This window comes from Podarcis liolepis (assembly GCF_965112155.1).
Source record: "Podarcis liolepis genome assembly, chromosome: 6".
Lineage (NCBI taxonomy): Eukaryota > Metazoa > Chordata > Lepidosauria > Squamata > Lacertidae > Podarcis > Podarcis liolepis.
In genome coordinates, this window is record NC_139559.1 from 21,614,264 (window position 1) to 21,631,240 (window position 16,977).

General features: G+C 38.8%; 1 protein-coding gene across 16 annotated transcripts in view; it reads right to left on the bottom strand.

The window, feature by feature from the left end:
- Window positions 1-16,977, bottom strand: part of NCOA3 (nuclear receptor coactivator 3) — a 98,878-nt gene that overhangs the window by 17,427 nt on the left and 64,474 nt on the right. For 11 of the 16 annotated variants that reach the window (XM_083507897.1, XM_083507908.1, XM_083507895.1 and 8 more), the window contains 8 exons: window positions 9,247-9,354; window positions 7,705-7,877; window positions 6,598-6,698; window positions 4,968-5,142; window positions 3,629-3,817; window positions 3,058-3,159; window positions 1,477-1,614; window positions 613-760 (listed from right to left, as the gene is read on the bottom strand). In XM_083507897.1, coding sequence (XP_083364023.1) covers window positions 613-760; window positions 1,477-1,614; window positions 3,058-3,159; window positions 3,629-3,817; window positions 4,968-5,142; window positions 6,598-6,698; window positions 7,705-7,877; window positions 9,247-9,335 — 1,115 coding nt within the window. In that variant the 5' untranslated portion in view covers window positions 9,336-9,354. Of the gene's footprint in view, window positions 1-612; window positions 761-1,476; window positions 1,615-3,057; window positions 3,160-3,628; window positions 3,818-4,967; window positions 5,143-6,597; window positions 6,699-7,704; window positions 7,878-9,246; window positions 9,398-16,977 lie in introns of all 16 variants that reach the window. The other 5 variants (XM_083507900.1, XM_083507901.1, XM_083507902.1 and 2 more) reach the window with 2 other exon arrangements.

Sequence of the window (16,977 nt, forward strand, 5' to 3'; positions counted from 1 at the left end):
CTTTATAGAAATTGTGATACGGTGGGCAGAGGTCAGTTGCTGTTACATAATGAGGCTTACTGTTTTATCTCAAAAGGACGTAAAAATGAATAAGCTCAAAACCTCTTTTTCAAAAGTTCAATGTGTGAAAGCTGCCCAAAGTAGCTGGGGCAACCCTGTCACATGGGCAGGGTACAAAATTATTATATTATTAGTAGTAGGATTTACCCTAGTAATGTTTAAAATCATTATTGTGAGAGAAATTTGCTTCTTTGATCCTTCCCAACTTCTCAGTCAAGTAGGTAATATTGGATTTGGGGTCTAACTCAATAAAAGGTGTATTCATAAGTTTCAATATAAACACAATGTACCATGAGATGATGTGCCATCCCGTCCTTGTCTGACGACATAAAAAAGGGTAATGGGCATTTGTATGAAATTTGTATGGACTGAAACTTAACATTCAGCAATTTTATCTTCCTGTTATATCTGACCAAATAAAATTTAACCATGCTCATGGGTTAAAATTCTGCATATATTGTCTCTTATACTGCCCTCTAAATGTTTTCATTATGTTGGTTCACATTAGACACATATGATTTTGGAGCTGCTAAAACAGATTATTGATTTCACCTTTGAAGAAAGTGAGTGGAGATAAACCCATGCCGGTCATTGGTAACAGGGTTCCGGAACAATTTACTTTTTGTTTGTGCTGTCACTATTGTTCCATCAGCTAAGGAGAACCGATATAGTGGAGTTTCAGCAAGACCTTGCATATAAGCTGTTAGGAAGAGTAGAAACTATTAGTACTGAAGCAATCTGCTTACATTTCCCATTCTAGAAACAGAAATAAAACTGACACTACATCATTAACTACTTTAACAAAATGGTCACTTAAAAAATAAAACATAAACTTTAGAAAACCCAAAGCTTCGTGAAATTCTATCATCAAACTTGTGTATGAGTAAAATTTATATTCACATGTGGCCTGTCTTAATATAATAGTTCCAGAAACTTTAGTAATTCAATAGTGTATGTGTTTTTAGATAATCACGTGACTCGAAGCAATGAAAACGTGTAATATTTTGGGCTGTTCAGATATATTCATCTATTTCTCTCTCACACTTTTTCTCAAAACAACAGCCCAAAATATGGCATGAAAATGGAACTCCCATACTCTTTAATGAAACCCTAGGCTCTGCAATACAAAGCCTTCACCTACTTTTTCTCACTTGTTTTACTAAGATAAGTGAGAGAAAAATAGGTGAATGAATCTGCACAGCCCAAATTTAGTGTTTTACTAACACTAAATAGTATAACAAATTAGTTATAATTATTAATGAGCCTAATATAATCAAATGGTGCATACAATTTAATTTTTTTACTGTAAAGGCATTTCCTAAGAGATATATTCATTGTGTTGATTTTAATTTGGTCCTACATGAAACAACTTTGTACAAATTAAATAAATTAGCATTTAGAAATGTGTGGTGTTACCTTCATGATAGTGGCGTTTGTTTGACCAGGGCTGTCCTTCATTTTGACATAAAAATCTCTGAATACAACGACGAATTGTATCTTCAAAGCCAGGTCTCATGGACCTTAGAGAATTTGTATCTATGTTAACAAGTTTACCTGTCAATCAGAAAAATGCTTACTTGATATAAAATATGTAAAACATAAAAGCTAACAGCAATAAAATGAGCATAGCATGGTTAGCAATGTTCTTCGGCATTAACATGAAAGAAAGAATAAGAAAAAAAAGAGACTAGGCTGCAAACACAGTTCTTTCAGATATGCACACAAATCCATTCTTGGAATCCAAGTCACGATTCAACCTTTTTGCCTTCCATACAGAACCGAATATGTCAAGGTCTGAAATTGAAAGACCATGTACATGTGAGTAGTCAGTTCTTTACGCAAGGTAAGAAGGATGAACTATTTAAAGGAGCACCTAGAGACTCAAAAACAGTGTTCCCCAGATAATCTGGATCATCATTAACAGTCAACATAACTCCTGGAAATAAATACCAATATATCCAACCTGAGCCGCCCTGAGACCTCCAGGTATAGGGTTGTATATAAATTCAATGAATAAATAAAAATAATAAATAAGATCAAAACTGTTCCCACAAACAACACATAGCTATACTACTGGGTGAACATTTTGTGTATTTTGTACTTTTCATTGCTTTAGAATTGTCTGGTTTTACATTGTTTTACTTATTTTATTTGATCTTGTTATGTTGCTTTGAGACTCTTTGTTTTGTATAAAGCAAATGAAAAATGCTGATAATGATAATCACCAACTAGGAAAAATCATAGCAGACTAAATTCAGCCAGAGTAGCTTTATGTTGCCAATTCAAGATCTTTTGCTGGTTAAGATGGAAAATTCAATTGGCAGTTTTAGCTCCACGCTCCAGATTTAGCCCAGTTCAGATTATTTTCTCCCTTACCTTCTTTCTAGGCTGGTGAGAATAAGATTGTTCATACCTACAATTACTACCAGGCACACTTTTTCTGCTTCACCAGGCACACTTTTCCTGTGAATACCCATGTTTGGATGTTATATTTGAACTGGGTGTTACCTGTGCAAAATCCCAAACCATGTGCTGAATCCCAAGATTTTGGAGAAAGGGAATTGACAACAGGATTTAACTCTTTGCATATTGGATTTTACAACACAATCCTATTTATAACTTGGTTTTCAACTACATGTCTCTGTAATGTATTCAAATATTACATCCACGCATGGATATTCAAGGTGTACAACTGCACATGCCCAGCTTCACATGTCCCTGTCCTGGGAAGCTGCAGTCTCCAGCTACTTACGCATGAAGGGACAATTTGGGGGCTGAGTATCATCCAAACCAGGCCTTTATTTTGCAGAGAACAAGTGTAGCTAAAATAAAGTAAAACCTACTGAAATATTAGCTGCCTTGGAGGCTCTAATTCTAAATATATATTTTTTAAAAAACAAACTCTAGGCAAGCAATTGTAAAATAACTGCACAAAACATGCTCGTGATCATTTACATTGATAATAGAGGTCATTAGTTATTTATATAGCTTACTTACCTGAAAGGTCATGTCTAGTAACAAAGCTCTCTGTATTTGGTGAAAATACCCTTTCTACTGCTGAGATACGGCGTGCCACACATATCATACAGGACTGCAAATCTGAAATTCAAAACATTTTATGTTATGCTTATAGATAGCTTGAGATTTAAAGAAGAAGAAGAAGAAGAGGAGGAGTTTGGATTTGATATCCCGCTTTATCACTGCCCGAAGGAGTCTCAAAGCGGCTAACATTCTCCTTTCCCTTCCTCCCCCACAACAAACACTCTGTGAGGTGAGTGAGGCTGAGAGACTTCAGAGAAGTGTGACTGGCCCAAGGTCACCCAGCAGCTGCATGTGGAGGAGCGGGGACGTGAACCCGGTTCACCAGATTACAAGTCTACTGCTCTTAACCACTACACCACACTGGAACAAAAGCTTTCTGTTTTATTAAGAAATACAAATACTGACATCTATGTATTGCTATTTTTCAAAAGGCACTGACTGAACATGGCTCATCACATTATAAATAAAGTTGTACTTAAGAGATAAAAAAAAAAAATCAACAGCCACATCAGCTGCATGTCATTACCTTCACCTTCTTCCAGCATGGCTCTTGGTTGTGATAAAGCAAAACATTGCATTGTTTCAAATCTTTGATGTGTATCTTGGTTGTTCCCTACATCTTCCAGAAGATCATGTACAGTGTTTACCATCATGCGACAATTAAATGTATGACTCTTCTGTCTAGGTGCTTCATTGGTCCAAGAAACTCCATTCACTAGTGTACACACAAATTTAAGAAATATATTATGTTTGAGCAGAATAAGACTTTACACAAGTTATTAGGTAAGACTGCATTCCTAAGCATGCTTGGAAGAAGTTTCACTAAAATCAGACATCTAACTCAATGGATGCCTCTCCTACGCCAGAAATGATTTTTTTAAGTGCTACTGAAGAGGGAAAAGGAATGGACATTCTACTTTCTCACATATCAATAACAAAGAAGCAAACACTAGAAAGAAAGCAATGGTGCTAGATATATAGCAGCTACATTTAAGGTATGAGAATTTAATAGTAGATTTCTGTTAATTAAAACAGTAAATGGAATAGTAGCTTATATTAAATTAAACTGTTTTGAAAGATATTTTTGTATGACTTTAATTGGCAGTTATATATGAGAGGGCAAATGTAACAGTGGGACATAACGCTAGTATTTTCTTGAAAACTTAAAATAATTTGATAGAAAAGCAGCATATAAATGCAATAAATAAATTAAAACTAAATGTTTTTAAAAACAGTGGGAACTAATTCAAATATAAAAAGGAATACTTTGCTTAATACTTAATCATCATCATCACTTTTAATTTGTATGCTGTCTTTCTATCTTACAATACCTAAGGTAGTTTACAAGCTGAAGAAACAAAGAATGTAAACCTTTTAACACTCTAATGCAATACAAAAATGCAATAATAAAACATAACTTTAAAATAAGCAACCTACATCAAATAAAGTAACATTCAACGATCATTAGACTAGTATAGAATAATATTAAATATCAGCATATAAAAATTAAACAGAAATCCACTCTTAACAATTACAATAAATAATTTCTTAACTACAATCAGTAAAACAACAGCAAGCCACAGTGCATAAAATAATACAATACAAACTGAGAAGCAGAGACTGGAGGGTGGGGCAAGGCAGGTGGAAGAAGGCCTTGACTGATGAAGTCTCTCCCCTCACAGTTCTTCCTCCAGGCACAGCTCCCTTATGAGAACTCCCAGGGATGGAGGGTGGGGCAAGGCAGGTGGAGGAAGGCCTTGCCTGATGAAGTCTCTCCCCTTACCACTTAAAGACTTAAAAGCTATCTTCCTATTTAAAATGGACATCTACACATTAACAAACCCAAGCATTAACAAGCTTATTACCTGTAGATTTTGGTAAATTTTTAAGAAAATCCTTCCGGTCCTCTTCATGCAAGATACTGTAAACACTTGTATTAACCAGGTCCTCTTGTTTATATTGCAAATACTGAGTGACATTTTCGGATACAAATACAATGTTCCCATCTCGATTTACTACAAATAAGAAGCCATCTAATGCCTAAAAACAAAATCATAGCAAATTATCCAAGTATACAGACTTTTATATATGTGAAAGATACAGAAAATAAAGGCACACCAATCTCAGACAGCAATATTTTTTTGGGGGGGGGGGTCCTACATGTCTTTTCAGAAACAAATCATACTTGGGGCATACTCCCAAGTATGTGTGTACAGCGTTGCAGCTGGAATGAGGAATAATGCATAGATACATGTAACAATGGACACACATACATGTAGTATGCATGCCTAAGTATAAACGCATCTCTGCTGAGTAACCTGGAAGAAAACTCTTTTTCAGAAGAACATGAACGAAACAACAAAATGTCTAAGAATTAGAACTTAAAAATTGTGCCTGGAAACATACAGCAAACATAAATATTTAAGGACCAATCTTACGTTGTCCCTGCAATCTGCACCCAAAATTCTAGCACTGTTTATGCACCAACTGAAGTTTCTGAACCGTCTTCAAAGGCAATCCCATGCAGACGATATGACAGTAATCCAATCTGGAGATTACCCAATTTGTTAGACTGAGAATCCAATTTTGGTTACAAGAAAGGAGATTCCAACTAAACATCAGGAAGAACTTTTGACAGTAAGAGTTGTTCAAGGGACTCCTGCAGGAAGTTGTAGACTCTCCTTCATTGCAAGTTATTAAGCAAAGGTTGGATTGCCATCTGTCATGGATGCTTTAGTTGAGATTCTTGCATTGCAGGGTGTTGGACTAGATGACTCTTGGGGTCCCTTCCAACTCTATGATTCTATGAATGTTGCTGTTTCGGTTGAAGACAGTGCATCACTTTCCAAAAAAAAAAAGGGGGGGGATTCATTGCTTACTTATCTACCAGTCCCTCTAGGCTTCTGCTCATGCAGCCAGCATACCAGGCCATTATAATAAAAAATAAATCCATGGCCTTTTAAACTGTGTGAAGGGTGGGGTGGTTATTGCTTCTGTTTGTTATTGTGTTATTATATTGTAACCCATTCTGTGATCTTCAGATGGAAGGCAGTATAGAGATTTAACAAATAAATTTAATAAATAATAAATGAGAAATGGGAAGCCTGTGTGTGCCTCCCATATTCCTGCTTTGTCCATGGACCCTATACTCTGCCTTGACTGGACGGAATGCTGTAGCCAAAGGATGGGGAACCTGTGGTGTTGTTGGACTTTAATGCCCATTAGCCCCAGCCAAAATTACCAAAGATCAAAGATGATTTACGTTACAGCCCTGCAGCTTCTGGAGCATCACAGGTTTCCCATCACTGATTTAATGTTTAGAGTTGTTTAAAATGTGTATCAATTACCTTCGCAAGAAACTCTGAAGTATTTGATTGGAAAGGTTTGTTTTGTTTCCTCTGAAGCCTATGCAAGACTATAAGTATTTATCAAGTGAGGGGGGAAATGTTGCTGTAATATATACTGTTCAGTACTTGTAATAGCCTGTAGACTTGCCTGCAACAGAAGAGGTCCCAATGAATCCTTATCAATAACCCCTTGACCTGTCGAAGATACGTCAGCCTTCTGTACATCGTCATCAGTGGAAGCTGTTTTTCCTTTTAAAAAAAACAACAAATTTTGAAACCTGTACTGCATGTAAGTATTTTTGTAAACGTCTGTCATATATATCAAGCATTCTTTAATATTTGCAATGAAAATCTAATGTGATTGTAGAATTAATGGCTGTTATTTTCACAATATTTACATCTCAGAATGTTTCTATTTCTCCTTGCTATGGGAAAAACACACCCAGTGCAACACTCAAATTCTTTTGTTGTTATTGGCATCTGTCTTGAGACAATGAAATGTGCGTCCAGGGGTGAAGTCAAATCACTGCGTTAGCAGCACCGAAGTAACCTCCCAGGGGCGCAAGCATGGACAGTGTGTATGGAGGTCCTGGGCTGCCCAGATGACAACCCCTCCCCCCGGACTTGCTGATGTGGTCCAAAGGAAAGTACCAGCCTGGCTGCAGGAGATGCTGGAAGGAGGGGTATATGGAGCTACTAATCTAGCATCCAGGATTGTATCATGCCTTGGATTCACATGCTCCCTCCACCAGCCCTTCTGTATTCTTTGCTTGCTCATCTAACAAATGCAATGTGACTGAGCAGGGGATAGACATTTCTTTGGACATGGGAAGTGCCTAACCTTGCAAGATAGAACTTTGGTTCCTGTGCAACCAGTTCAATAATTGAAGAAAGGGATCTGTTAGCCTGAAACCTCCCTTCTGAATTCATTGTGAAGACACTTTTGGATCCTCAGTACCATTCTGACCTTTTATTCTACAGTGACTTGCCCAACACCATGAATGTAAAACTAGAATTCAGTTTAGGAAAATTTGTCAATCATTACTTCATTTCCCCCCATTATAGTTCAATAATATTCTATTTGCAGAAAACTTCGTTAAGGTAAACTCACAGTCAACATTCAAGCAGTTAATGCAGAAGAGAAATGTAACAAAATTTTAAAGCCTTATTTAAAAGCTAGATTTAAACATCCATATGTGATAACCTGAAAATAGAATATAATTTCTCCCTTGTAATATAAGAAGTCAGGACTTGCCTTGCTCCTTTATCTGCCGTATCTGTCTAACAGTTTCCTTTAAAATTGCACATTTATCCGGCTTGACATTGAAATTGTCAATGTCACTCAGATTAGCAGAAATCAGCTCAGCCAGTTCTTCAATATATTTACTTTCCTGTTCACGTCGACGTTTCTCTCCACTGCAGATCAGACTAGAAAAAAGAGACAACATTTTAAAGTAGTTAAGCCTAATTATTATAGGATCTTCTTTCAAACCATTTATTTATTCTCAAATTGCTAAATGTTCAGGTATGCACTTCTCATTCTAAGTTTAAATCACTCTGACTGTGACTTTTGTGTCACAGTAAGCCATATTTAATGGTTTGCCATCAATGTGCAAATTCGCTCCAGCTTCTCTCCACCTTGTTAGTGAGCAGGGACAACAAACTATAATGCACAATATGAAGCTAAGGTTTGTTCTTGGCTTCCTATTGCGGTTTGTTTGGAGCAAACATCCAGTTTGGATGTAATGGTAAGAAAAATATTGTGGGTTTTTTTGCTCTCGCTAACTAGCTGGAAGTGAAGTGGGAGCACTCTTTGAATTCATGTTAAACCATTAACCGTGGCTTACCACGATGTGCAAATGCAGCCAACCTGTGCACAGAAAGGTGAGTTACAAATGTAATACATCATAGATAGCCAACATGGTGCCCTCCAGACTATCAGCATGGCTAATGATCAAGGATGATAGGAGATGTACTCTAACAACATATGAAGGGCACCATGTTGGCTACCCACTATACATATTTATATGGTCAGCAACTGGAGCTCACTAAGTAAAATCCACCAACCTTAGAAATGCCAACTTCCCTCCCTCTTTCCATTTGTCAATCTTGGGCAAGTATCTTCCAACAGCCACTATGTGTGTGGGGAGAGGCTAAGTTACTAGTCCATTACCCCTCACTCACTTTTCAAAGTAATCCACTAGGAAAATTAGTGGCTGAGTAGGGATATACACCAATGTTGTTGAAATTTCACATCAATAGGAAATCAATAGAAGAAGGGCAGTAAGATATAGTGGGGTAAATATATGCAATCAAATTTATGAGAAAAAACTTCTATCAGGAAGACATCAGAATAGGATAACTACTCAAAAACGCCCAGCATTGCAAGGGACATCTTGTATTTGGAAAATGTTGAGTGGTACAGGCACACAAGAACAGAAGGTGAATACTGAAGGGAGAAGAAAAACATGTTATTGTACCACTATTACTTTTTGATTTAAGCAATATACACCAAATTACATATTTATGCTTTTCTAGGGCCCTTTTTTAAAAAGTATGTATTCCCCTCCAAATTAAAAATTAATTAACAAATCCTGCCTCTAAAATTGTTTATACAACTAATTTTTCCTGCAATAATATTATTTGACTGTTTCACATACACCAATATCAGAATATTAGGCATGTCACCAACTACAATCTGGCACTAAATGCCAACACATCAGTTTTAAATACTGAAAAAACCCATTCACTATTTGTAAACAACCCATAATAAAATAAAAAAATGAATACTCTCTACCCTGGTCCCGGGGTATCACAGGGCAATGGCTTGCGTTTTCTTGAATCACTGGTCATGCTGTCCAAGGAGTTCTCCCCTAATCCACTCATTCTGATCACACATCAGCAACTGAAACAGTCAAGGAGTAACCAAGTTGAAATTTTCTCATGAACTAAAAAACAAAGGTGTTCAAAAACAATAAAGTTAGGAACTTAAACTTTTGTAATGTTGGGGTTGCAAGTGACCCGAAGATCATCTAGTTCAAAGGTTTTCAAACTTCATTCCAGGGCGTATTAGGCATCTTCAATGAAAATGGATTTCAAATATGTCCATCAGTGAACATGAACAGTATCCCTATAAAATAGAATAACCACCCACTTCCTATTATTTCTGTTTTAGATCTCATGTTCACAGAAGGATTGTGTCACATACCAACTGGTTGGCTGAACAGACTGTTCAAGAATAGCACTGCCGTTTGCCCGGCAGGTGCTGCTTTTAGGATGCCCTCCCCACCACCTTGCCACTGAGTAATGAGAAGGTGCCTAAGAGCCACCAGAGATACCAGCGTCCTCCTGGGTGTTCTGTCATTTTGAATGTAGTGCTTGGTAGGTTCAAAGAAGCTATATTCAAAGGCCATTGTAGTGCCTCCATCAAATTACAGGCGTTGTGGGGCATCAGCAAGTTGGGAAGGAGGCTCCAAAATTAGTTACCAAAAGCAGGGTCACTTGCAGGCTTTCCTCCAAGCTTACTTACTAAAGCAAAGGGCAGAGAGAGTTGGTGGAAATACACAGGGAAGAGCTGGGACGTTCCATTTGGCCACTGCTGTTATACTGTCTACTCTTAGATCATGATAGGCAACAGTGAGCCCAAACAGACCAGGCCTTTGTGAACTGTGCACACACCCCAAATCCTCAGCAACATACAGGGCTCTGTGTTAAGATACTTGGCATTGCAGACATGTTTATACCAAATATGTTCCCTGAAGGGGAAAAAAGTTTGAAAATCACTTGTACAATTCAATTTTAAAGTAGGCTGCCAACTATCTTTTTTTAAAAGCTGATGAAATTCTGTAATAATACTAGATATTTGTGTGCTTGCTTGTTTACGTAAAAACTACATTTCTAACCTTTAAGGCAAAAATTGCATTGCAACTGCAGCAGTGTAATGACCACTACAGTCTACAACATTAAATACGTTTTTCACTCCCATTTTGTTTTAACCTCCTCCAAATCCGCAACAGGCATGGCCTCCTTCCCATATTAAACCATGTCATCCAGATGTTGTAACATCCAAATTAAGAAGGAAGATACGCCATGTAGAAAGCATGCACAGACTTAGTATACTTAAAATATAACAAATGTATAAAACAATTCAGATGGCTCAAGAGAATAGAGTATATGAGTTTGCAATGGGGGCACTTCATCATAGTTCTGCTATGAATTCTGTTGTGTCTGTATTCAACCTGAAGCCTCAGAGATTATTATGGTTTAAGATACAGGTTGATTTAAATATTTAAAAGGAGTCCTTTCTAATAAAACGTTATTAACTGGGAGTGGAATATTAAAATGACAGATCATGAGACAGATCAGATAGCATTGTGCTGAAATTTTAGCATATTGGCCACAGGAGAACTTTATCCATGAAAGTTTAGCTACATTCATTTCTAATACTCTTTTTCCTGGAAGCAATAATTTTGGCAGACCTTAGTTTCTCCAAAGAAAGGCGTCATCTTGCCACTTTTAAGGGCCCCAATATTTCCAAAAATTATCAGGGTTGCCAGTCAAAACATTGTTGTAAAGCCTGTATTAATTATTTGGAGGGTTATTTTTTTCTAGATACATGACAGAACTTAAATATCTTGCTTAACAGAGGCATAGTGTCCCAGTCAAGGGAAGTAATAGTACTGCTCTATTCTGTCTTGGTCAGAACACATCTGGAGTATGATGTCTAGTTCTGGGTACCACAATTTTAAAATTATATTCACATGCTGGAACGTGTGCAGACGAGGGCAACCAATATGATCAAGAGTCTGCCAACCAAGGCTTGTGAGGAACTCTTGAGAGAGATGGGTATGTTTAGCCAGGAAAAGAGGAGACTGAAAGGAGACAGCAGCCATCTTTAAATATTGAAAAGGCTGTCAAATGGAAGATGGCTTGTTTTCTCCTGGTCCAGAGGGCAGGACCTGAACCAATGGCTTCAAGTTACAAGAAAAGAGATTCTGACTAAACATCAGGAAAAACAGCAGTAGGAGCTGTTTGACAGTGGAACCAACTCCCTTGGAACGTGGTGGACTCTCCTTCCTTGGGGGCTTTTAAGCAGAGATTGGATGGTCATCTGTCATGGATGCTTTGGTTGCGATTCCTGCACTGCAGGAGGCTGGACTAGATGATCCTCAGGCTACCTTCCAACTCTACAGTTCTATGATTTTATGATTCTATGGAAGCAGTTGCACATCACAAACCACAGGACACCAGTTAATGTTAGCTTAAGAGTTAGCTAAACTAAATTTCTACTAAATGGCTGTTTTTCATGTCATATCTAGAAGGCAGCTATCATAAAGAACAACTATTTCTTCAACTTCTTTTTTTTAAATTTAGAAATTGCAGACACCCATGTCATTGTGGAAGACAATTTCAAACTATTGTATTGGGAGAGTCATCATTTTTCGTGTACAATGAATGCCCCAAGAAAAATAAAGTTTTTTTTAAAAAAAAAGAATAAATTTGCATGACAATAGGAAAACCCAGAGAAAAACAAATTGTGAGTTGCATGCTTGCCACAAGATGGCAGGGTAGTATCAAACACTTGGACCTGGCATTTAAAGGACAACAAAATCACCACACACAAAAAAGGGAAGCTTTTTAACAGAGAAAGCAAGACCAAGCTCTGCTCTGTCATGCAAAAGGCACAGTGCAGACTCATTCAGACAGCTGCTTTCAACAGTTATGTGGTTTGTATGATTGGGGGGGGGGGAGTTCCAAACCCCGAAGTAGTATTGTGTAGATACTGCATGCAGATTACAGTATTTGGTTGCCTCTGCTCTCATAGCAACTGCATTCCTAAACAGACACACAGTTTTGTGGCGCTAGAAGCTGCCACAGAAAGAGACAGGAAGTAAATAAAACAAGATACAGAGTTGGAGAGAAGCTCAGGAAGGGTAGGGGTATAGCAGACAAGACAGAAACCCAGAAAAAAGTTGCTGTACTTAAAACAAACTGTACAATGCCTTCAAAAGTCAAGCTGTTTTGTGACTAATTTGGAGATGAAGTAATATTAAAAGGAGAGTTGGGTGTCTGTGTATAAGGTTTGATAAAAAAACAACAACCATCTTTCAGCTTTGATAAATTATGCTCAAAAGTATCTTATTGCACTAGGGAAAAAATTATACTGAATACTGTATTTTAAAAACTTGTATTGTTCACTCAACTTACAGATATCCATTATTTCTTTCAGTTATACTTCAATGCATAACAGTATCCACAAAGTTGTCAAAATAGGGTATGCTTGGTTGTTGTTGTTTTTTAAGGGGCTATCTTATATACTTATTATTTGAATTTATAGCAAAGCCTTCACCACAAGGTCTGTTCAGGGCTGGATACATACAATTCTTTAATACTGTTTAAAATAGCAATTAGAAATTCAGTTAAAAGATTATCATTAACAGCTATATTTTAGCACTTCTTTTATTACCACTGTAGTTGTATTCTGAAGTAAATAGCATCTTGTAAGGAAATGGAGTAGTTCTGAAACAAGGGACACTGCCTTAAAATGAGACTAGCTGGTAAGTCTATTTCCCTAGCAACAGTGTTCTAATATACCCTACGCAGACCTCCATCATTTCTCCATAATATTATTGCTTCTGCAATGTAGAAAGCAATGCAATACCGCAGCCAATTTGCAAGGAAGCCCAGAGGGGCTGCGCTCTTGCTGCTTAGGGTCCTACAGTGAATATGCTTAGTGATAACAATTTTTATGCAACAAGAGACCTTCACAATTGAGTCAATTATTAATGTAAATACCACCTATTAAAATATAGCAGCAATGCTGATCAACCTGATGTGAGAGCGTAGTAACTGTAGTTCCTATGTTTTTCTGCAATTCCTTGAAATTGTTTTTACTGAAAGTACAGTCACTCGCTGACAAGCCAAGTCACAATGCGGCTTTAGAGCTCAGAGATCAACAGTCAACAGGATTTTCAATGCACCAGCTGCAAAAGAGAATGAGGTTGTGCATCCATAGTAGTGACCAGAGGAGGAATGGCCACTGGGAAGAGCACAGAGAAGAGACACCATGGTGCATCTGCAGCAGCACAACTGGACACCTTCATTTTCCCCAGTTGCAACAAAGGCCAAGCATGCAAAAGGAAGGGAGATAGTAGTAATGGGGGACTTCAATTACCCGGATATTTGTTGGACGTCAAACTCAGCCAAGAGCCTAAGGTCAAACAGATTCCTCACTGGCCTTGCAGACAACTTCATTGTCCAGAAAGTGGGAGAAGCAACAAGAGGAACAGCCATTTTAGATCTGGTCCTAACCAATGTTGATGACCTGGTTAGTGGGGTAGATGTGGAAGGATCATTAGGCGCGAGTGATCATGCTCTTCTGAAGTTTACTATACAGCGGAAAGTAGCAGCCAAGCATACTAGGACTCAATTTCTTGACTTTAAGAAAGCCGACTTCATAAAACTTAGGGAAGTGCTGGGTGAGATCCCATGGACAGCAATACTAAAAGGAAAGGGAGTTCATGATGGCTGGGAGTTTGTTAAGAGGGAGATAGTAAAAGCACAACGTCAGGCAATACCAATGAGACGAAAACATGGAAGGTGCCTAAAGAAACCAGGGTGGCTATCTAAAGAACTTTTAACTGAATTAAGATTAAAAAAGGATGTGTACAAAAAATGGAAAAGGGGGGAAACCACCAAAGAGGAATTCAAACAAATAGCCAGCACGTGTAGACACAAAGTCAGAAAAGCTAAAGCACAGAATGAACTCAGGCTTGCTAGAGAGGTTAAAAGCAACAAAAAAGGCTTTTATGGGTATGTCCGTAGCAAAAGGAAGAACAAAGAAACAGTGGGGTCACTCAGAGGAGAAGATGGTGAAATGCAAACAGGGGACACAGAAAGGGCTGAACTCCTCAATGCCTTCTTTGCCTCAGTCTTCTCCGATAAAGAAAACAATGCCCGACCTGAAGAATTTGGAGCAAATGATTCAGCAAAGGAAACACAGCCCAGAATAACTAAGGAGATAGTACAAGAATATTTGGCTAGATTAGATGTATTCAAGTCTCCAGGGCCAGATGAACTGCATCCAAGAGTATTAAAAGAACTGGCAGATGTGATCTCAGAACCACTGGCAGTCATCTTTGAGAATTCCTGGAGAACAGGCGAAGTCCCGGCAGACTGGAGGAGGGCAAATGTTGTCCCTATTTTCAAAAAGGGGAAAAGAGAGGACCCAAATAATTACCGCCCAGTCAGTCTGACATCAATAGCAGGGAAGATTCTGGAACAGATCATTAAGCAAACAGTCTGTGAGCACCTAGAAAGGAATGCTGTGATCACCAATAGTCAGCATGGATTTCTGAAAAATAAGTCATGTCAGACTAACCTGATCTCGTTTTTTGACAGAATTACAAGCCTGGTAGATGAAGGGAACGCAGTGGATGTAGCCTACCTTGATTTCAGCAAGGCATTTGACAAGGTGCCCCATGATATTCTTGTAAAGAAGCTGGTAAAATGCGGTCTTGACTATGCTACCACTCAGTGGATTTGTAACTGGCTGACTGACCGAACCCAAAGGGTGCTCATCAATGGTTCCTCTTCATCCTGGAGAAAAGTGACTAGTGGGGTGCCACAGGGTTCTGTCTTGGGCCCGGTCTTATTCAACATCTTTATCAACGACTTGGATGATGGACTCAAGGGCATCCTGATCAAATTTGCAGATGACACCAAACTGGGAGGGGTGGCTAACACCCCAGAGGACAGGATCACACTTCAAAATGACCTTGACAGATTAGAGAACTGGGCAAAAGCAAACAAGATGAATTTTAACAGGGAGAAATGTAAAGTATTGCACTTGGGCAAAAAAAATGAGAGGCACAAATACAAGATGGGTGACACCTGGCTTGAGAGCAGTACATGTGAAAAGGATCTAGGAGTCTTGGTTGACCACAAACTTGACATGAGCCAACAGTGTGACGCGGCAGCTAAAAAAGCCAATGCAATTCTGGGCTGCATCAATAGGAGTATAGCATCTAGATCAAGGGAAGTAATAGTGCCACTGTATTCTGCTCTGGTCAGACCACACCTGGAGTACTGTGTCCAGTTCTGGGCACCACAATTCAAGAAGGACACTGACAAACTGGAACGTGTCCAGAGGAGGGCAACCAAAATGGTCAAAGGCCTGGAAACGATGCCTTATGAGGAACGGCTAAGGGAGCTGGGCATGTTTAGCCTGGAGAAGAGGAGGTTAAGGGGTGATATGATAGCCATGTTCAAATATATAAAAGGATGTCACATAGAGGAGGGAGAAAGGTTGTTTTCTGCTGCTCCAGAGAAGCGGACACGGAGCAATGGATCCAAACTACAAGAAAGAAGATTCCACCTAAACATTAGGAAGAACTTCCTGACAGTAAGAGCTGTTCGACAGTGGAATTTGCTGCCAAGGAGTGTGGTGGAGTCTCCTACTTTGGAGGTCTTTAAGCAGAGGCTTGACAACCATATGTCAGGAGTGCTCTGATGGTGTTTCCTGCTTGGCAGGGGGTTGGACTCGATGGTCCTTGTGGTCTCTTCCAACTCTATGATTCTATGATTCTATGATTCTATGAAAGCATGTCTCTCTCCCACATTGGTCTTTACAGCCAAACCTGGATAACCTTCCCATAGTTTGACTCCACCCCCCAAAAGGTGCACTCCTCCAATGTCTCCAGAGACCGATGTATGCCAACAACAGCACTCTTGAATGCGTCTCTACAGAGTAATAGTATATCAAGTACTCTGCATACAGATTAAGTAAAGTTTGCTGTTGCCCTCTCTAAGTGTTCCAGTATTTCCCAACAATATGAAATTGTTATTTCCATTTGTTAACAATTTTCAAAGAACTTCATTAACGAAAAGCTTCTTTAGAATCATTCCAGAGCACAATGCTCTCATATTTATTAAGCAGTATGATAGCTGTCAAAGCTGTTTACAAAGTTCCAGCCAAAAGAGTGCTAGGATGTTGTTGGGCTACAACTCCCACCATCCCTAGCCAGCAGGAGTATCAGTCAGGAATGAAGGGAGTTATAGTCCAACAACATCTGGGGGACCCAGGGTTGAAAAATGCTGGCCTAAGTACCTGTCTCAAAAAGGAATGTGCTTAACGTATTGTGCAGACTTTAGATGGTACTGATCCAGGGATTAACCACTGAACAGCTGGGGAGGGGGCTTAAAGATACAAAAATAAATAAATAACATGAATTTCTGTTGCCTGTTTGTGGAGGGCAACAAACAATGGCTAGTTTAGCCATTGCCAATATGGTGCCCCTCCAGGCCTGACCCAGCCCACTGATGATGCATGAGAGGCAGCCACCTCAAACAACAGGCTCTGGACTATTGGGAGGTGATAGATCCACGTGTGCAACCACCCACTCCCCTCTGGGAGCCTGATCTGTAGCTACTCATTAGAGAGATAAGACAGAACAACACTCTGCACATGAGCAAGGAATAACTCTCCTCTATTACTAGGCAAGTTACAGGGCTGGGTTCTGAAGTCAGC